General features: G+C 38.9%; 1 protein-coding gene across 4 annotated transcripts in view; it reads left to right on the top strand.

Moving 5' to 3' along the window:
• The first annotated feature begins 629 nt into the window (after nt 1-629).
• Nucleotides 630-22,084, top strand: part of LOC143032882 (eukaryotic initiation factor 4A-I-like) — a 62,671-nt gene continuing 41,216 nt past the window's right edge. For 2 of the 4 annotated variants that reach the window (XM_076198089.1, XM_076198088.1), the window contains exons 1-2: nt 630-739; nt 13,291-13,329. In XM_076198089.1, the coding sequence (XP_076054204.1) occupies nt 645-739; nt 13,291-13,329 (134 nt within the window). In that variant the 5' untranslated portion in view covers nt 630-644. Of the gene's footprint in view, nt 740-797; nt 824-13,290; nt 13,330-22,084 lie in introns of those variants that run through there. The other 2 variants (XM_076198091.1, XM_076198090.1) reach the window with 2 other exon arrangements.

The following is a 22,084-nucleotide window of genomic DNA, read 5'->3' as shown; positions in this document are numbered from 1 at the left end:
GTACTAATAGTGTACTTAGTTTCCTTGTGCAATGAGACTGAACACTGGCATAGGTCTCCCACACCATTGATCAGCGCAATTTGATGCACGGTTTTATTTCACACAGACACCGCGGGTTATCTTATCTATTTTAATAAAAAGAAAATAGATTGTAAATGATAATGGAACTAATAAGTTGTCAAGAGAAAACTTTTTACTCTAATTATCTTCTATGATTCTCCATGCGGACTGGTGAGGATGTTACGTCATTATTGCTTTACCGCATGTAATGTGAGACCTTGCAGAGCAAATCCAGTCTGCCCAGTTTACTATAGGGCATATATCCTTGAATGTAAATTAAAATCTACGAACTGTTGGGATTTTTTTAGAATCATAGAATATTACATACTATAGAACTAATAGTGCAACTGAAACAACATATGATATTTGTGGGGTGTTCATGATTTCAAACAGCCCGCTTCCATACGTCATACACTCCCATTGCGAAATGCATGTGATTGCGTCGATAGAAAGTAGTGCACATTTGATTTTTACTCTATATCTACATACATGATCAAAGTTATATATAAGCTACAACCTCGGATTTCTAATACTAGTTAAAAACATGAAGAAATACATATCATGCTTTGAATTACTAAATTAGCATGCGTAGGAATAAAATCATATGGTCTACACATGTTCGGTCCTTTCGTGAGCAGAGTGTCACAGCAAAGATGTCCGACAAGTACGATCAGCAGAAGTAAGTGAAATACAGGAAATAATTGACCTGAGTGTGGTTTTCAAGTTATAAACCAACGTACAGTGTTTATATAATGAAGGAACCGTGAGTAGAGAGTACATAGTTGGGTGGATTTAATATGATGTAGTGGTTAAAATTGTGGAGAAACTGTTTGCCGTAATGGCGGATTGTGAGCCAGCTGATTATTGGGGTGATGTCTCCTACCGGTATTGTTTAGTATTTGGTAACCTGGAAGGGTTCTTGTTGTGAATTTCATTTTGACTGCATTTGTATTTGACTAAAGAGAAAATACGTTATACAGGGCCTCCGTTCCTACAGATTGTAGGAAGTGTTTGACAGGCTTGAGGTTCATGGCTGACTGAGGTTCCAATTTTTACTCAAGATTTTTATTTCAGCAGGTAGTTATTTGGAGCCGGGTATGATACTGGAATTTAGGTTGTATAATTTGATTGGAGTAATTTATTGCATTTTAATTTGTTTGAAAGGCCATTTACCATAAGGACACCAGGCCGCACAGACCTTCGTGACTTTGGGGTGGATCATCAATGGCTATGGCTTTAATTTAAATGAAAAACACCAAGAATACAGGATCAAAAGTTAAATATAGGGAGCGATTGATATGTATGACCACTTACGTATGTATGGACCCCAAGTAAAAGATGAGTTTACTGGACAATCTGGGTGTTGTCCTTTCTAGTATGTTGCCAGAAGGGCAGGATTTGAATTTTTAGGATGAATGAGGGATGAATTACATTAATTAAGGAAATGAGTACGTAAGTGAATAGCCAAAATGTTGTTCAGCAAGTGTTTCTAGGTGTGTCCTGACAGGGATTTAGGAATAGTTGTACCAAATTGGGGCATGGCCCAATTTCCTGGTTGATTCTTTAATATAGTTTGAGCAGGTTATAATGTAAATGTTAGTTTGGAAGCCAGGTATTTGATAATTTTTTTTAAGCCAGCTTTTGTGAAAGGTGAAAATTTGAATATATTTCAAGTGAATAGTAGTTGTTTTTAATGGGGTGCTAGAGGGAGCGACAAGAAAGGAAATCCTAGGATGTTGTGTATTGCTTTGTAATGAATATTGCTAGGACAAATGCCACTTGTTTTATTAGGATTTGGAAGAAAATTGTAGAATTTGGTTGACTTACAAATAGCATGGGAAATTTTAGTTGACAAAAGTTTGATCTAAGAAACCCAATCATACTTCATTCTACTGTGTCGAACATAACCTGACCAAAGCTTATTCATTACCTGGAACATAGATAAGAATTGTAAGGTTTTTGGGTTGGGTACTAATACTGAAAAAACATTAATGTTTGTGTTGGCAGAGACGTTTGTAATACACAAGTTCGATTGGTTGCGATTAGTCAAGAGTGTTTACTGTGAAAATATTTTTGTACGTACTTTTTAGACTGGTCAGGAAATCTTTTATTTTGCAGCTAGGTCCTTGTGCTGGGGGCTCTTGAGAAATTGTTGTTACCATGAGTATGTGACAAACCTCCCTAGGGATTCAAGGGAAGAAATAAACTCTTGCCTTTGTCATACAAGTGTAAGGCTGGTTCTTTGTTGCTTGTTATAGGAGGAGGGTGGAGTTGGAGAAAATTTGATAGCTCTAGAACCCGATCCAAAGACTCGGTTCTGTAGCACTGCTCTACTAGATGAAGATTGTGTTAATGGGATTTGAAGATTGGTAGCAGGAAATGTTTATCTTGGAAGACCACTTGAAAATTCCTGTCTTTGGTCCCAGTGCCACAAAGTACTACTTGTATTTATTTACTTTTTTTCCGTAGTTTACATGTTGAGCAACCACCTGCTGAGCAATTATCCTCCATCTCCCTATCAAGTGCAAGGTGACCAGTGGAGCTGCCAATTTTCAAAGCCGCAACACTGCAGCCCTCAGGACTGCACCCATATTTCTCCATAAACTTCACTGTAGCTTTCTCTTGCACTTTGTCTCGCATGGAGATTTAGTTGGTGAGGGTAGTCTTCAAGGTTGTGGTGGTCCATTCCTACAACCAATCCAAGCATCCCATGTCTGAAGGTTCAGCTGGTCTGGCCCTGAGTGTTAGGACCTGCAATGTGCTGGGTATCCAGGAATCATGCTAAAAAAAACTTATCTGGTTCATTTTTGAGTTTTAACAGTAGTCCATGACATCCCTGACAGTTCTTGGAGTTGAGTTGAATAGTTTTGGTCCATCGTAGATAAAACTTGCTGCTATATTTTACAGAACCTAATGTGGGAAGTGATTGGTGCACTCGAAGTCCTGTACGATTGTCAAAGTTTCATAATTTTCAGGCATTCCCATTAATTTTAATTTGTCATGCCTGTAATTTTTATAGTAAAAGCTGAACTGATTCTAGTGCTTGGATTTCAGCTTTTATGTGAGGTGACCAGAACTGGCTACAACAGTCTAGTATTGATTGGACAAAGGACTTTAGTGCCATCATGAGTTTGGGCTCTCCAGATTTAAAAGTTCCATTAACTCATCTGTCTTGACCTGTTTACTGTTATGAATATGTGGTCCTTATAGGTATCATCATGGTTTAGGTATATACCCAGGCATTTGACAATGGCTTGGATTTAATTTCATTTCCACCCTCTGTATAAAGCTTTGTACAGTTCTTGATTTCATTGTTCGGTTTGCACTTTAGCAACTTGAATTTTGCTTCATTGAATTGGATGCCATTTTTGTTTGCCCCGTCACAAATTTTTTGAAGATTGTCTTGCATTACCTAGGTGTCTTCCATGTTCTTGATACTGTGACTAAAGGTAATGTCATCAGCAAACAAAGAAAGAAAAACTTTTGTTGATATGTACATCAATATCACCCATCAGGACAATTGATGATATGCTCTCCTATTTTTATCTAGTGATATAAAAATTTTCCCACACTACAAGACGGGTTAGTCTGTAGTTGATCCCAGAGATCTATAAGGGGACCTGGTTACTGATGCTGCTGTGGGTTTTACACGTGGTGAACTTGAGACCATAATTTAACTTAGGCATTTCACATTGACTTAAATTGTAAATATAAATAATTTCTGTTTTAGCTTGTTTCACCATTGTTTCTTGTGTGGGTTTTTCGGCTGTTGATGGCTAAGCAAAGGTGATCTTATGCTCCATCCAGGATGCCTGCATCTAGATCCACTTCTTGTACAACTTCATACTCCAATTCCTATCCCATCAAACCTTTCGAGTGAACACAAACAACCACTTTCTCAACAGTATGTCAACAAAGTATACACAAAGTAAGCATTCTTAGCTCTTTTCATTGTAACAATCCATTATATATTCCTTTCAAAATTATTACCAGCCTTTATGCCAACAAAGCACTAATATTCTCCGAAGAATTGTGCTCTATGTAACTCAATGGGCTGAAAAACATGGATTCTTCTTTGACCATGCACTTTTATAGGTGACACCACTGCAAGGACACTCCAATAAAATTCTAACAATGTCCTCCCAGAGGATGAATGGACAATGAGACTTGATATTTGCTTCACTTAAATTGCTCACATTAAGCATCAGTATTCTGTCCAAACTTATGATAAATGCTAACCCACACCAACTGGGGTGCCAAACTATCACTAGAATCTCCACCAAACCATGTAAAGCCTCACCAAGACCTCCAAATATTAAGACTCCTTGTACATGCCAATATCTTAATACAAATGCTTTCAACAGTGTCCTACTGGGAAAGCATAGATAGACAAAATTTATACTGTAACTGATTGGACTCTGTGTACCAAACTTCCATCTCATTAACTGACCCAGAGTTGTGTGCAGAATGTTTGATATAATATAGCATTTTGATAAATAGAACTTTTGGCTCCAAAACCAAGCCTTCCCCCATCCCTGTTTAGTTCAGTATATTGAGGGCTTACTGTATGTAGATATCCATAGCTCCAACATCACTGAAATATCAATGGCTACTAGTTGTCCCACTTTCCCAGTTGTACTCATCGATCCGCCAAACTGTAAAGGATTCAGCAGAGAATGGCGGATTTGGTATCCAGACAGGAAATAAAGGTGTCCAATTGCAACCAGCTCCCCTTGTGACTTCCTTCAATGTGATCCCCATTTTGTTTTAGCCTTACCTTAAAGATTAAGCAAAAATACTGATATCTTGTAAATTTCCCCGTCTATATATCAAATCTTTCATCTGCTGTGAACGTACATGTACACCTGTTCTGACCATGGAGTTCATCATGCAGCAGTATCTCCTTCCATTCCCAGACCCCAGTCTTTACCACTAAAATTTCTTTGTCACCTTACAGATTACTCTTACCCTATATAATTGTCAGATTTGTAAATTGCCTTGCAAACGCACTCCACTCCTGTTGCAACTACATAGTAGACACGTAGTTCATTAAAGTCTCCATCCGCTTTTAATCTGTATCATCCTTTTGCTTGGGTCCATCTTGTGTCAATGAACCAAAAGTTCAGCACAAGATTAGGACATGCACCCCATCTTCCACTCATGATCAGCAAAATCTAACTTTTGCTGTTTGCCATCTTATGTTGGCATTCCTGTCAATGACCAGACATACAGGTAGCTAAAGATTTGACACTACTCCCCTTCTGTGCCCCCACTTGCCTGCAGCAGACAATGATCTTGCTCTTGTCCACATTACAGAATGTGTGGGGTAAAACTCCAAAGAATACCCAACAATCCAACCCTATGGACCACCAACTTAAGATGGTTTGACTTTAAGAGAGGGTGCTGAAGATCCATGGTCCATCATGGCAGAAGCTTGAGGCTAGCAAGGTTTTGACCCGCCCAGATGCACATGCTGGCATGATGATTCTACCACATTTCCTTCTGGTCCTTTCATTATCATGGACATATATTGTGGAGTGTCAGACAATGTTTTTTTGGGACTTTTCAGAAGTATGTTATCCTATATCTGTCCCTTTGGGTATTGACACATTTGGGTGTACCTCCTTTAGGAGGCCATTGACTGGTAACTGAAGGCCACAGGTTGCAATCCAGAGGAAACTCATCAATTACCCTTTCTCTTGCGAGTGAAGGCTTAGTTGTTTCAGACAACTGGAGAAGAAGCATCACTGCCATTGTCACACACTTGGGTCTTTGACAAGTTCCTGTTCTAGGAGTGGTATTTAGGTGTGGATTTTAGTGTGGTTTGGACTGTAGCATTGTGGATTTCCCATTTTAAGGCCATGTTATTTTTTTTCTTATTCTAGCACTTATTGGTCTTCAGATGTTTGGTGTCTTCTAGGGTTAGGATTGTATTTCTGAGATCTGTTGAATAGAGGGCTGAGTGTAATGGAGTAGATCAATTAAATGGAATGAAAGTTTGATGGATAGATCTTTGTAAAATGATTGAGTGATTAGTTTTCATAAATTCTTGCCCAAATACAATACTGCACTCTGGCTGATATAGTTTATCAAAAGTGCTTTAGAACACCTTTTCCCCTCACCCCTACCCCCCTAGGTGGTAGGCTGTAGGTTCCTACACTTGCACTACTGGTCAGTGTTGCTATGTAGTAGACGGTTCAATTCCAATAGTGTGCATATAATGGTGTGCACTTTTATGTAAGAGCAGATGAATTGTCTAAAGGTGTTAAAAGCATAGAAGTGCAAGGGATTACAATGTCAAAGGGCTATGCTCAGAGGTCATTGTACTTGTGGGCTCAAGTCTGATATGGGACAAGTTGCCAGAATGGATGGTCCTTACATTTAGTGATAAGAGGCATAGGAGTCCGTGCTCATAAAAGGTGCCCATGTACTAATCATAAGCATTTTGAAAATGCTTACACTGGCTGCTGATTCCTTTATTCAGGAGAGAATTGAATAGTTTATATGCATTAATACTTTGGAGTGTCTTGTATGTCTGGGTTGTTGCCATGTATCCTGTCCTCCATTGTGAGTAGGCCAAGATGGACAATGATTTTTCAGTAGGACAGGTCAGATAACTGCAGGACCAATAGTGCATCTCCATTGCACATGTTTTAGCTTTTTGATATTCTAGCTGCGTCTTGGAGAAGGTGAAGAACCTACTCGGAGAGGAGTGCTGTTGCCAAAACTGTCACCATTGCCTTATGTGTTTGAATTATTGGGGTGGATATGTCACTACTGGGACTCTTGTTAGAGAAATACGGGACTCAAACCCACATCTAAATGTGATGCCAGCACACTTCTGATTATGACAGCTGTGTAAGACTTGCCCCTATTTATACTCGTACTTACTTCACCTTTGTTTTTCAAGTGGAGATATGTAACGGAAAACTAAAACTTCAACCATATTTTGGAGCCTGCAAAGCATGTGAGCATACAAGACTCCTCAGTTTTGGCAGACCTATTCTGGAAAAAGGGAAAAGGCCAAGTGCAAGCCCCTTAGCAACATCCCTCTGAGAAAGTAAGATAGAGGGAAACTGTTTGTAGAGTTGATGGGTGGGAATGAGTGTGCTTTGATTTGGCTATCTCCCTTGTTAGGGGGAAGTCCTTGGTATGTGTGTGTGTGTGATTCACTATGGTCTTTGGGTCATGTGTTGGACTAGCGTTTGACAGCTATTTCTCTCCTGGAAGAGAGCTCAGAGCTCACATGACCGATCTATGGGTAATGCTGTGACCTTACACGTGCACACACCCCCACTCCCTGCCCATGAGAGTTGGAGTAATGACTCAAAACACAGCGATACTGAAATTATTTTCAGCCCTGGACCACCATAGTGAGTCGGAGCCTCTACCAGCCGCACCACTGAGTCGTTGTGTGCTGTGTATTTGAGTGGGTGGATAGATATAGACCTCTGTGGTAGAATAAGTGATCTTTTAGCTGCATCAGCTTCTTCCCTTCAAGTTTCACTCGTCATGTTGCACTATCCCAGTTCTAATGTTAATTGGCTGTAGTTTTCAAAGACTGTTCTCATGTAGGTGTAAATTTTAATTTCCTGCATGGTTGTTGTCGTTCCCTAGACTGTCCAAGGCTTAGATCTGCTTGGACAGTGCTTACATGTGATGGCACAATTTCTGAGAGGATGGAAAGCAGTATGATTAGACATTTCGATGATCCAACAGGAAAACCAGGTCTTTGTTGGTTGCAGAAGTCACATTTGTTGTGAAGGTATTGTGGAAGTAATCTCTCCTCCCTGCTAGCTAGTTTCTGGTGAGATGTCCTTGGTATTACCGTATTGATTCCTCTACATGTATTGGGTACCCGATGCTCCACACTGTCACTGTGGTACCCCATATATATTTGTAATTTCCCAGTTCATCATCCGGGACATACCAGTGAGTATTAGGTCCAGTGTTGGTGTGTGAACTGGTCTCTGTCTCGTCTTTTGTACAAGACCTGTTCAATATGGGTAACCCTGCAGAGGTTTTCATCTGTTGACAGCTCTTGTAGCTATCTAGACATATCGGGATCTCCTGGATAGGTTTCAACTATAGAAATAATTTTGGTTAATGCACCAACTTCCTGGGTCAGAAGGTGAAATTGAAGTCTGATGATTTAAGTGAGGTAATGGATAAAGAAAAAGATAAATATGTTGGTAGTGTGCAACTTAAATTCAAAAGTGGGGGGAAAAATCAGGGATGTGAATGGTGTATTGGAAAGTTTGGAGTAAGTAAGAAATTACAGGCAAGATACTGGTAACTTTTGCAGAGAACTACAACAAAAATAAGGCTTTTCAAAAAGCATGTAACATGGAGAAGTCCAAATGGAATGGCAAAGAATGGAATAAACTTCATTTTAGGAGAGGAGAATAATGTTGCAATGTTATGGTTATAGATAATGTGTAAGTAGTAACCATAGGGTAGCTTGCACAGCTGTATTCAATTTTAGTAGAGAAAATTAATTCTGAAGAAAAGTCTTGCAAAGATTAAGGATAACATAAATGAATATCGAATACATTGGGGTCTCAAAATTTGACAGGGTTGGGACAGTTTTTGAATCACCATCTTGGCACACACTGTCTGCCAAGATGATGACTTGCATTTTGACACCTTACAAACTGCCCGAGACCCGAGGGGTGAATTTGAAGCTCTAGGAAACTAGGACCCTGTTGTATTAATGAATTTGAATTTAGTGAATATTCATGGGGGAATCTGCAGAAAAAGTAGAGTTCAAAAAGTATTACAGAAAAATGCTATGGTTGTAAATAACCTATTATAGGGCAGTTATAAATGACTAGGCCAATGCAGATTAGAAGCAAAAGGTATGGAACAGAGTAGAACTGAAGCTCAACAAAAGGCAGAGAAAAGAGAAACATTGATATAGATGGAAACTATTTCGAATGTAAAAGTATTTAAGGGACTGAGTGCAGACTACTGTTGGTGGGAGCAAATGATGTCTTTGAAAGAAAGAAGGTACATGCAGAGATAAAATGAAATAAAGAACTATTTTGAAAAGCTTTATTTGTCAAGTAGGGTAGTTGTCTGTAAATCTATCTGTAGATATTAATACTGCATCAGAAGTTACAAAAGAAAAAAAGTTTGCTCCAAAAAGCATGGAACAGGGAAGATGTTGTTTTGATTAATCTTTTGAGACTAGGAAATATGTCTATTGTACATTACCTTGATTATAACCAATGTTTATGCTGGAAAAGCGTTTCTGAACCATGGTGCATTGCATCAGCAATTTTACTTAACAAAAACCAGAAAGACCTAACTAACTACCAGTGAATTAGCTTATCAAATGTATAAAATGTATTTTCCAAAACTCATACAAATAAACTTTAGTTGTAGATGGAAACCAAGAGAATAGACAGGCCTTAGAAGTGGATACTAGGCTCTAGACCATTTGCAGACAAAGATTGAACTAATTGAGGAAACGACAATACAAATTTCATTGATTAACTTTCGTAGGTGACGAAGGTCTTTGATTCGATAGAGCAAATAGCATTACTAAACTTGCCACGCAAACAGGGTGCAGACATATTGTATGGGTTCTAGAAAGACCCATAACCAGAATTCTTAATTTGGGGGGAAGGGCTGAATGTAATAAAAATTGTTATAGGCAATTCGTTCAAAAAATCTCGGTTGATTCTGCATTTTTGGTCGACAGCCGTGCTCACCCTTTCCCTGCTGAGCTGGCTGAAACCTCAAGCCTCCTTAAACTATTTTCGTATTTCTTCACTTGGCTCAGTGACTATACAAGTTACACAAATTTCATGTACATCTAGGGATGAAGCTGTCCTTGTTCAACTATTTCAAAGTTTTCATCTCGATAATACAAAGTAATTATAGTGAGCACAAGATAAGGAATATCATTTTAATGTTTATACAGCATTTTACTTATAGTTGTGTCCAGTCATTATGAGGCTTGTTGTAAAATTTAACACATCTTCTGTGATATAAAATAGTCATGAATATGACTGCTTTCACATATCCCATAAACTGACATATAAGTGAGAAAATGAAAGGTTTATATGATTATCTTTTGATACTGGATGGATGGCGGGAAGCACAGCATCTTGCTCCCTCCCTCCCTCCCTCCCTCCCTCCCTCCCTCCCTCCCTCCCTCCCCCCCCCCCCCCCCTCCCCCTCCCCCCCTCCCCCCAATCGATCTCGTGAGTCGAAATTGAACATGACTTGAGTACATACCAATCAGTTTTTCAATACTAGTGTTAGCTTCCTGATTGTATTTCTTTTGTAGTTGTAACTGAGTGACCTCTATTCTATTCTGTTAACAGGCTTGATCATGTTTTCTGTGATATATTTATCAGGGTGAAAGAAAGAGATTAACAGCGTAACTATATATTTTGTCATGCACATATTGTGATGCATCACCATACATCAGGCAACCTGATGTGCAGAAGAATATTTGGCTCGTATTAAAGAGATAAACCGCGTTATGAGTAAAGTATTCGCATGCAAGTGTTAGGCTGCTTGATGTATAAGATTTAAAGTTACTGGTGTAATGTTTCCCTTTCATTCCCTTTCACCTTAAATGTGGATAACCACAGGAAATACAATGAAGCCTATTCCCAGATTATGTGGTTACTCAGCTACAACTACGAAATAAATATAATCAGGATGCCGATGCCAACATCCTTGTATAAGTCATGTCTCAGGACCTTGATATCTGCATCCTCGTATGCTGAAGGTTAATGGTCCGCTGCAGGGATGGGCTATCTCCTGAGAGATGATACAGCTGCTGTACATGGCCACTGGGCTTGATCTGGCTTGGGAAAGCCGAGGCAGTTTGAGACTTGAAGGTGGCATAGACCCATATTGATGACTTGATATCCATTGATCTTGTATGACCCCACACACACAGATGCACATCTTGGCAATTATGCTAGTCAAGGGCATGGAACAAAAATTTAATGGTACCTCTGTTTCCTCTTTTGAATAGTGGTACATTTGGAGATGTCCAGTCCAGTGGCATCCCATCCATTTCAGTGAATGTTGTTAATGGATGTATTCTGTTCACAAATTGTTCTCCAGGTAGAATATCCAATATGAGATCCCATCAGATCCCAAAGGATCTTTCTCCTCTTCCTCCATAGTTATTATATATAATATATATATATATATATATATATATATGTACACACACACCATCTACATTTACTTCACGTTTGTCCTTCAAACTCATCCATATAGGATACTGATTGAAAGCTTTCATTCATCTTTGCATTCATTCTTGCATCCCATACAACCTTGGCTTTCAACTTGTAGTACTATTTCTGTTTCAACTTGTCATTTACAAATCCAAATAATAACTAGGTTGGTCCTTGTATTTATTATATTATTCTTGAAGTTTTTTCAGCTTTTTTGTATACTTGTATATGCATTTCTAGATGGGGATTGAGTCCAGTATTGTGTTGCATAAAATTGATGACTTGCACATGCTTAGCATGTATAGGGGTCTTGGGATTCAATGGCTAAATGTGGGCAGTTGCTAGTGCGTGTGTGGGGTGGGGGTGAACAGATAGAAGTGGTTAATCATAAAAATGAGTGCAGGGCCTATTCCAGATACCAGGCCCTTTGGATTCAAACCTTTAGGTGGAGGTGGGGCTACAGTTGCATTTATGTGGCATTTGATGAAATTTATCCTGTCACAGCAGCAGCATCATGGGGGGCTGCAACTCCGTAACACCACTTGGCATAATGAATGAACTTTAAACTTGAACTACTGATTACTAACGTTGTCAGATTGAAGGGCAATAGTTCTCATAAACTAGTCACTTGGGGTATTTTAACATCTTGAAAGGTAGATTGGGATTGCAAGGGTATGAACTTACAAGAAGATTGAAGTCATGCAAGTTATGCCAAAAAATTAAGGAAATAACATTGTCAGTCTTTCACAGTGTGAACATTGCAAAACTGTTTGAGATTAAAAGATGTATTCTTGTCACTTGATCTATATACTTTTGAAGATTGTAAATTTAGATAAGTTTAATCCCTTGAATATGATGACACCTACTTCGAGTCATGAGGCGTGAGTGAGTGGGTATGTGAAGATGCTAGTGTCAACTTCCTGATTATATTTATTTTGTAGTTGTAGATGGGTGACCCCCATATTCTTTGAACAGGCTTGTGTTTTCCATGATTACAAATATTTTGGTCAAAGAACAAGTATAACGGCTGTAACTTCATATTTCGTAATGTGCCTATTGTGGTGCATCATCATACATCAGGCAGCTAATGCGTGTTCAAATATTGGACTCGTATTGAAGCGGTTAAGATAGCTCAATGAAGTAAACTTTACATTGTCAGTTGGGAAGTCCAAGATGTGTTAAGCATTAGTTCATAAACTGGTTTAATTATAGGGACAAAACATGTAAGTAGGATTGAATAAATACCAGATTTTGTGTGCGTGTGCATATACACATTTGTACATATTTGGTTATATTGAACAATTGCCAAATGACCTGTTAGGCTTAAAATGAAGCAAGATTTAGTTTAACGTGTTTTAGAGTAGACAGGAAAACAACTGATGGGTGGTAGAAAGAAAAGTGAGTGAAATTGATGGAAACATGGCTAGTTTGTATTCCTTGATCTCGGTGGCATACCCTAGCTAACCAAACATTGAGCACAGGTAACGATATTCAGCCACAGCTAAGTACTTCCTGAAATAATCCTCCTACATTGACATTAAACATTGCCCATGACCTATGGGTGGTAGAAAAATATACAATGCTGAAGACAGGTGATCATTTAAAATTACTTGACTTTTTTTTTTCTTCTTTTTTTTCTTTTTTTTCCTCCTATTGAACTGATGGAATGAACTACAATTGAAGGTTATTGCTTGAAATGGTTAGATTTAATAGTGGGAATGTCCATGATCTTAAAAAAAAAAAAAAAATATGGGATTATTTGGATACCTCCACCAACCAGACTAAAATTTGAGCTGTATCTATATATTGATCCCCTTCCAAAACACGTTATCAAGTTGATTGTCTACCTACACTTGGTCTTCTTACCCCCTTCTAAGGGAGTAATACTTTCATGCTATGTGTCTTGTAAGAATACTTTTATGCCTAAGGTGATATAGCATATTTACATGTATATAATTGTTGGAACAGAAAACATGTTTAGGATAACCAGTGCATTAGTATATGAATTATTTTTGTACATCAGATTGGCGGACGCCTCAGCAGAAGTCACGCCTCCAACCACGTGAGTTGTGCATATTAAAGTAATCACAGTGCACATGTCATTTTACACTGGCCACCAGATAGTACATCATGAGCCAAGTATATTCATTCTCCAAAAGTGAACTGAAAGCTCTCAAGTATGCAGTATGCAGGATATTGTATTTTTTTTTCCAAATAGGTTGCTGTTCAGAAAAATTAGATATAATGTATTAAATTATTTTATAAAATCTGGAAAGTAGGACCAGTGGCTGTTGTAAACTGCACCATTGTTTCATTGTGATTACTTTTAAGATGCAATATACCAAACTTGTTTTTTAACACATTCAGCTGATAACCGGGTCAGAATATTAGTTATAAAGATTTAGCTTGTAGCTTCAGTCAAGGGCCAAATTTCAACATTTTCTAGATGTTTAAAGTAATGGAATGCTTAAGAAATCCAGGAAAAAAGTCTAGATTAGTTCAGCATGTAAATTAATGTGGTTAGTGAAAATGGCTGAACTGCTATAGTTTCGTGGCAGGGTCATGCACTGTATCTTAGGACCCTTGGCGAATACCTGTCCATTTTGGTCAGAAGTATTTGTTGGCTGCTGACAATTTTCCAAAAATTCTTGGCTTGGCACACACCAGTGCAAATTTAAATTAATTTTTTTACTCTATTTCCAACTGCGAAACAAAAAGTACATCATAGAAAAACTTTTGTGTTGGAATAGTTTTCTAAGAATTACCATTGGTTTTGTCCCAAGTACACATTGTGGTAATTCAGGAAGTTTTTATGAAAAAATTATTAGGACAACAGTGTTGGAAAATTTGGCCCTACCCTGAGTAGAATACAGAAACTTTAAAGGGTTTTCTCTGCTATTCCATAGATGGTATTTACATTATGGAAACCAATTAGTTAAAAAAAAAAGGGGGAAAGAAGAGGAAGAAAATATCTAATGCTGCTGCTAATGTAAAGGTTCTGTTGCCCCCCAAAATTTTTGGATTTAATGGGGCAGAACAATAAATTGTGCTCATATTGGAAATTTTTTAGCAAATGTTAAGGGTTTATTGGAAAAGTTTGTCATTAGAAAAGTCTTTGGAAGTAGATGAGCCCACAGAACTGCCTGATGGTAACAACATCACATGTTTAAATTTCCTCCTATGTTGCCAGATGAAACTTGACAAATTATGCCAATATGTAGGGAACTTAATTTTGTAACTACTGAACAGCATTTATAGTTTTGAAACCAGAATAGGTTTCATTTGATAGTTTTTATTTCAACCAAGAAATGTAGGTTCATAAAATGCATTATTGGGATAAACAATGAAATTATCAAATTAGTATTAATATTAAGCGTAATGAAATTTTAGCACGTTACAAAATATATTGTACAGGAAGTGTTTAGTTTTGGGGAATCAAAATAGCAATGGGTATGGCTTTTGAGTTTAGGCTTTCAATGCAGTTAACCAAATTCATAGTGTAAACCAAAATTTTCTTCCAAATGGCTTTTGCAGGAGGACATGTTTGTCAAACTATAATGTAGTGCCATGACAATACATATAACATAAAATAATGGAGCCATATCACATTACTTGCCAGTATTCCCCATGTCAAAAGTGGGGGAGGACTGATAATGCAGAACATTTTTATTTTATATTTATTTATTTTTTCAAATGCTTTAACAAAACTTAAGTTGTTAAATGCATATGCGAGTTTCATATTGTGCATATATCATTTGAATATTCTATTCCTTTCAAATAAATTTGGATGTATTCAAAGCAAGTCTTTATGCTAAATATGAAGTTGGTGTGGCTACATAAGCTAGAATGACTTGTGAAACACTTTCGATAACACTGTAAGGATATAGAGGAAATGGTACAGTTCAATGGTTAATATGTCATGCTTTGAGAACATTTCCAAGTCTTCATTTACCAGATTTATAATGAACATAAGCATCTTGTATAATTAGATGTTAGCAATGGAATTGTGTAACTATTGATAGTGCTAATTGTCAGGAAAAACCACTGAATGTTACACAATTACTCTGCATTGAATGCTTTCTCTTCGGGTTTTAGCAAATCTTGTAGTTGCTACTTTTTATCTGCCAAATTTGTTTCATATAATATTGAAAACTTTCAAATTGTGGCAACTAGATAGATTCAGGCAATTTTTATATGGTAGCCACCACCTCTGCTGTGGTAGTATCTGGCACCTGTTGTGCAACAAAATTTGTAATTATTCTCAGTGGAGGCTTAATCATAAATTTTTGACTGAAGTTTTCCAATGTGGGTGGCTTGTTCTTATATGTAGGTGTGGCAATGGAACTTATGCATTATTTCTAATAGAAAAAAAGGTGACCATTTGCTATAGGTCACATACTGTCTGTGGGATGCTTTATACTTTTTCTTTTAAACGTATGCATGGAGTGAGTTTTATGCTTCAGTGAATAATAATGTTAAGGTTTTTGTTGGTTTAACCCATCTTTGATAACCATTGCAATAAGTTAAACCATTTTAGATAAGTTAAGATTGGTAGATGATAGTTGCATGCATCAATGTTACAGAAGATGCTCTATAGTCCAATTGGGGAGAAATATGAAACTTTTGTTTTAAGGAAAATAAGAATTTTTTTTTTGCTTTAAATGTACACAACAGGAAATTTGAAATTTTGTGTGGGTCACTGGTGTGGATGTTTATAATGGTTTGAAATACTTGGTGCATGTTATTTGGTGACTTGTATTTTTATGAAACCCACACCATTCCTCCCTCTGAACTCACCCTTGTGCCATCTGTTCTTGTTTTCTCGGCCTTAGATATTACTTGTTTACTCGTTTATTGTTAACTACAAATTTATGCACTGAGAAAAGGCACAGGAGCAGAGTGTACTATATATAGATGCTAGCAATGTTGTAGACTGTTTTTGGTAAATAGTAATTCAATTTTCCATGGGGTGAATTTTTGTCAGATAGTACTTGCACCAGGTGGAGTGCTGGCATGGTATCTTATTGATTTATATATATATATTTTTTATAATGATATATGTATATATATTTTTTCCTGCTTCTGTCCCAAATTTACTTAACACCTTGCTTTTGCAGTCCAGTACACAAATGTTCTCCATCTGAGTATTCATAGCTCTATTGGCACATAGTTAAATCATGACTGCTTAAAGATGTTCAGATATATGCAATAGTTCATTCCCAGGCCATGGTTGAAATGCCAAAAAGTGTTATAACCCCCTTTTGTGGCATATTGTTTAGTGAACTGACCAGTATAATTTTACATTTCCCATTTTTGTCTTTATGAAACCATAGCCAGCTTTTGTCTGCTTGTACTACTTGGTGTCTTTCACGGTTACATAATTGAGCACAGTTCATATGATTATTGAAGATGGGGACAATAAAAACAATAGTGTCATTCTTCTACAATAATGTAGAATAAATTACAATAACTGTTGCCCTCAGTTTCACTGATGGAAAAACTCAGCCCCACAGTAGCCAGCACTGACCCTCAGATCTTTGTATATAGAGCTCTGGTAATGAATCTTAAATTGTACAAATGTTGATCATTCCCATTTTGCTGGCCAACAACAGGAAGGGGGGAAAAGTCGCCAATTGTCAAGACTTTGTATTAAAAGAAAAAAGAGGAAAATATATTTGTAGGTTTTGAATCTGACCTAGATAGAGTGCCAACTCCTTGGGCTGTAAATTGGGTAATTGTTGATTGATTTTGAAGATGGGGAGGGGGAAGATTCTTTTACTGTATCACCGCATGCAGGTGTATTGAATTTTGGAGATGAATGGTGAGGGAGGTCATTCTTATGCAATTACCCAAATTTTTCACATTTTCACCCATGAAACTGGAAATGGTGTAAAGTGGGCGCAATAACTTGTATATAGAAAACTGTAGATGGGCTCCCTGTTACAGGGAGATTGGAGGGAGTAGTAGTTTATTTCAAGTGCCATGGAGAGCAGACTTCAGACATTCATCCAGTTATTGGAGTAAATATTATAATTCTCACGTTTCTCCCTACTTCCAGTTTTCTAAAATTTTCCCCCATTTTTCACCTTTTTGTCAACTTTCTCCTTTTGTCGTATTTTCTCCCGACACGCCTTGCATTATTTCCCTTTGTCCCCTTTACTCTTCCCACACTAGACCCCTCTCTTCTGCTCTTGGGCCCACTGCTTCCTCTGCTCTCAGCCTGAGCTCTGTCCCCATTTTCTCTGCCACTTCTCTTGCCCCCCCCCTTTTTCCCCACCTCTCGTACCTTCCTTTTTCTCCCAGTCCTCTTGTGGCCCCCCCCCCCTATTTTCCACTGCCTATCATCAACCTCCCCTCCTCCTATATTTGACACCTTGTTGCCATGGAGAGAGACTTCAGACATGCATCCAGTTGTTGGAGTAAATATGAAGTACTATTATTCTTTCTCCCTGCTTCCAGTTTTCTTTTTTCACCTTTTTGTCAACTTTCTCCTTTTGTCACATTTTCTCCCCCCCCCCCTTGCACTATTTCCTCTTCCCCTTTTCTCTTCTCTGCTCTCACCCCACCTCCTCTGCTCTCCGCCCCAGCTCTGTCCTCATTTTCTCTGCCACTTCTCATAGCCCCCCTTTTCTCCCTGTCCTCTTGTTCCCCTATTCTCCACTGCCTCCCCTCCTTTTGACACCTTGTTGCCCCCCCCCCCCATTTTTCTGACCCCTTTCATGGCCCCTGCACCCATTTGTCACTTCCCACTCCCTTTTCTCTGCCAACTTCTGGTGCCCTGCTTTATTCCACCACCTCTTGTCCCCCCCCCCACATCCAATTCCTTTGCTGTATCTCCTTGACACGTGTGTGTGTGTGTGTGTGTGTGTGTGTGTGTGTGTGTGTGTGTATTTACCTAGTTGTATTATACGGAAAGGGAGCTATGCTCATGGTGCCGTCTTTGTATCTCTCAACATCAAGTTTTTTCTTAGTCTTGAATAGTGGTTGCAAACACTGTTTCCTTGTCTAATTTGTTCCGAGTATCTATCACTCTGTGTGGGAAGCTTTTTTTTTTTTTTTTTTTTTTTCTCTCTTCTTTTCATGTCCTTGTTTTTCCATTGTCCCGTTTTAATAAATCTTTCTTGTCTAAGATTTCCAATCCCTTCATACTTCTATAAATAGGTCTCCTCTTTACCTTCTTTGTTCCAGAGTTGGTAATTCTAATTTGGACAGTCTTTGTTCATATGTCATTTTGGAAAGAGTTGGTGCCAGTTTTGTTGTTGCTCTTTGTATTTTCTATTTTTTTTTTTTATATTCTTTTTGGTATTGGGTGTCCATAGTGTTGCTGCATATTTGAGTTTTGGTCTTATTAGTGTAGTTAAAAATTTTGTTTCCTTGTCCAAATAGGCAAATGCCACTTTTGACCTCGATAAATTGTAGGTTTCTCCGACTATTTTATTAAAATGCTTATCCGGTCTCAAGTCTTTGCCGATCATCACTCCAAGGTCTTTTTCAGAGTTTACTTTTTTGACCTCTTCTTCACCAATTTTATAATCTCAGATATTCTGTTTTTACTTTTTCCAAATTGCATTATACTACATTTCTTGATATTGAATTTCACTTCCCACTTTTGAGTCCATTTCTAGATCTTGTCCAAGTCTTGTTGTAATGAGTTGCAATCCTCCTCCATTTTCATTTTCTTTATTATTTTTGCATCATCTGCAAAGAAATTCATATAACACTCCACTCCTTCATCCATGTCATTTATGTATATGGCAAACATTATTGGGGCCAGTACTGGTCCCTGCGGGACACCACTTTTCATTTCTTCCCAATTTAAGAATTTATCTCTAATTACTACTCTCATTTTCCTCCCAGTCAGGAAGTCTTTCATCCATTCCAATAATTTTCCTCCCAGTCAGGAAGTCTTTCATCCACTCCAATAATTTTCCTCTGATGCCACCTATTGATTCTATCTTCCTTATTAGTTTGCGGTGTGGTACCTTGTCATATGCCTTTTGTAGGTCCAGAAAGGCAGTCTGCCCAACCATCTCTTGTATTATGTCTATTAATCTTGAGTAGAAGCAGATCAAGTTTGTTGTACATGATTTTCCTTGTCAGAATCCAAATTGATTTGGTTTCAGCATAGTTTTTTTCACCCATCTTTTTTTGACGACCTTTTTGCAAATTTTTGCTATTGTGCTTGTCAGGGAGACATGCGCATGTGTGTTTGCGTGTGCGCGCGCACTTGTTCCCATTTACACGTGTTTGTGTAATGTAGATGTGCATTTAAAAATATATTTATATATATATATATATATGATATATGTAAGTATATAATGCATTGGTATGTATGTATTTATATGGATATGTACTTGGAAATGAATGAATATATGTTTGAATGTATGTGTAATTTTGTATATAGTTTATGAAAGATTTTTTGTCGTTTATACCAAGAGGTTTCTTCCCCCATAGGGAAGTAGTGAACCAAGGCATACACCCACCCCACCCCATCCCATTCCTATTCATCACCCATTTGTTTCTTATCTTGTCTGTTTGTGGGGGAAGGGTCATCCCTGTCCCCTGCCTGCTGCCAGGGTCACAAGCAATGCTGCACATCCTCAGCAGAGCTAGCCTTTTCATTTACAGTGACCCTCCCTCCCTCCCTTTTTCCCTTGAGTAAAAATAGAGGAGACAAGGAAAATATCTTTTGCTGCATCAGATTACAGTCCATTTGCAACTATTCTCCATTTGTCTCCTATGTCTTTTCCCAACAGATGTTCCAATTTTACTAGGCTCTGTTCACTATACATTCATCTCATTTTTGGTCTTGGCCTCAGTTTCGCATTCTCCACCTCTGCCTGCCACACTTTTTGAGATTCTTTTCCTTTCAATGTACCCAGACCATCTCGATATTCTTTCATCAATCTTATCTGCCAGCTCCCTCTCTGCCCCTGCTCTCATCTTGTTTCTCATGCCATACATACTTCTTGAACCCTTTATCTCAAGCCTTTTTAAACATCTTTCTGACTCCCTAATTCAGTCTCTACACCATAGTGTTGTAGGCACAATCACCCCTTCAGTGTCCATCCCCAGATACTTATTTCTTGTGAGTCTTTTCATACACCCAAGATGATTACATGCTTCCCCCACTTCACAGTTTATCTCCACCCAAATTCCCTGCTACATGCGACCCCTAAATAATTAACTGTTTCCTTTTACCTTGCTTCTTTAAGACTTGCTGGAGGCCTTCAGCTTATTGCCATTTATTGTACATCTCATCACCCACATTTGCTCTTAATTTCATATTAAATACCTTCCCAGATTTCATTACTCCCTCGGATCTTCCTGACCCAGCCACAAGTGAAATGTCATCAGCGGACAACTGGCTCAACTCTCGCTTCCCTCTAGTATCTAGAACCATTTCCAATTCTCTGCCTGTCACCCTTGTACATGTTCCTGTACAACCCCTTCCATGTCCACATACAGCCCTATTTCACCTCAAACCATACATTTGTTGTTCCCAGCCATAACAAGCTCTGCTACTTTGGTAAAAGCTTTTATCTGCCCCTGACAGCTTTCCTCCAGTCCCATGTCCTGTATCTGAAATACCTTTCACAATGCCTTCCTGTCTACCCAGTCATAAACCTTCACTAAAATAATAACCCCCACCCCCCCAAAAAAAAAAAAAAAGTAATAATGTCTGACAGAAGTGGTTGTAGTACATTGGTTAGTGAGGGTGTTTTATGTGTACCCAAGGAATGGGAATGTGCCAGAGGATGAGTGTAGAGTTCTGCTACACACACACACACACACACACACCCCTACACACACACACACCCCTACACACACACACACACACACACACACACACACACACACACACACACACACACACACACACACACACACACACACACACACACACACACACACACACACACACACACACACACACACACACACACACACACACCCCTACACACACACACCACACACACACACCTACCCCACACACCACACACACACACCTACCCCACACACACACACCTACCCCCCACACACACACCTACCCCACACACACACACCACACACACACCTACCACACACCACACACACACCTACCACACACCACACACACACCTACCACACACCACACACACACCTACCACACACCACACACACACCTACCACACACCACACACACACCTACCACACACCACACACACACCAACCACACACCACACACACACCAACCACACACCACACACACACCTACCACACACCACACACACACCACACACACACCTACCACACACCACACACACACCTACCACACACACACACACCTACCACACACACACACCTACCACACACCACACACACACACCTACCACACACACACACCTACCACACACACACACACACACCTACCACACACCACACACACACACCTACCACACACCACACACACACACCTACCACACACCACACACACACACCTACCACACACACACACCTACCACACACCACACACACACACACACACCTACCACACACCACACACACACACACACCTACCACACACCACACACACACCTACCACACACACACACCTACCACACACACACCTACCACACACCACACACACACACCTACCACACACACACACACACACACACACACACACACACACACACACACACACCTACCACACACACACACCTACCACACACCACACACACACCTACCACACACCACACACACACCTACCACACACCACACACACACCTACCACACACCACACACACACCTACCACACACCACACACACACCTA

Source organism: Oratosquilla oratoria, chromosome 14 (genome assembly GCF_046742065.1).
Source record: "Oratosquilla oratoria isolate Oo_2021 chromosome 14, ASM4674206v1, whole genome shotgun sequence".
Taxonomy (NCBI): domain Eukaryota; kingdom Metazoa; phylum Arthropoda; class Malacostraca; order Stomatopoda; family Squillidae; genus Oratosquilla; species Oratosquilla oratoria.
The sequence above is the reverse complement of the archived record's forward strand: the minus strand, read 5'-3'. Positions and strand labels throughout refer to the sequence as shown.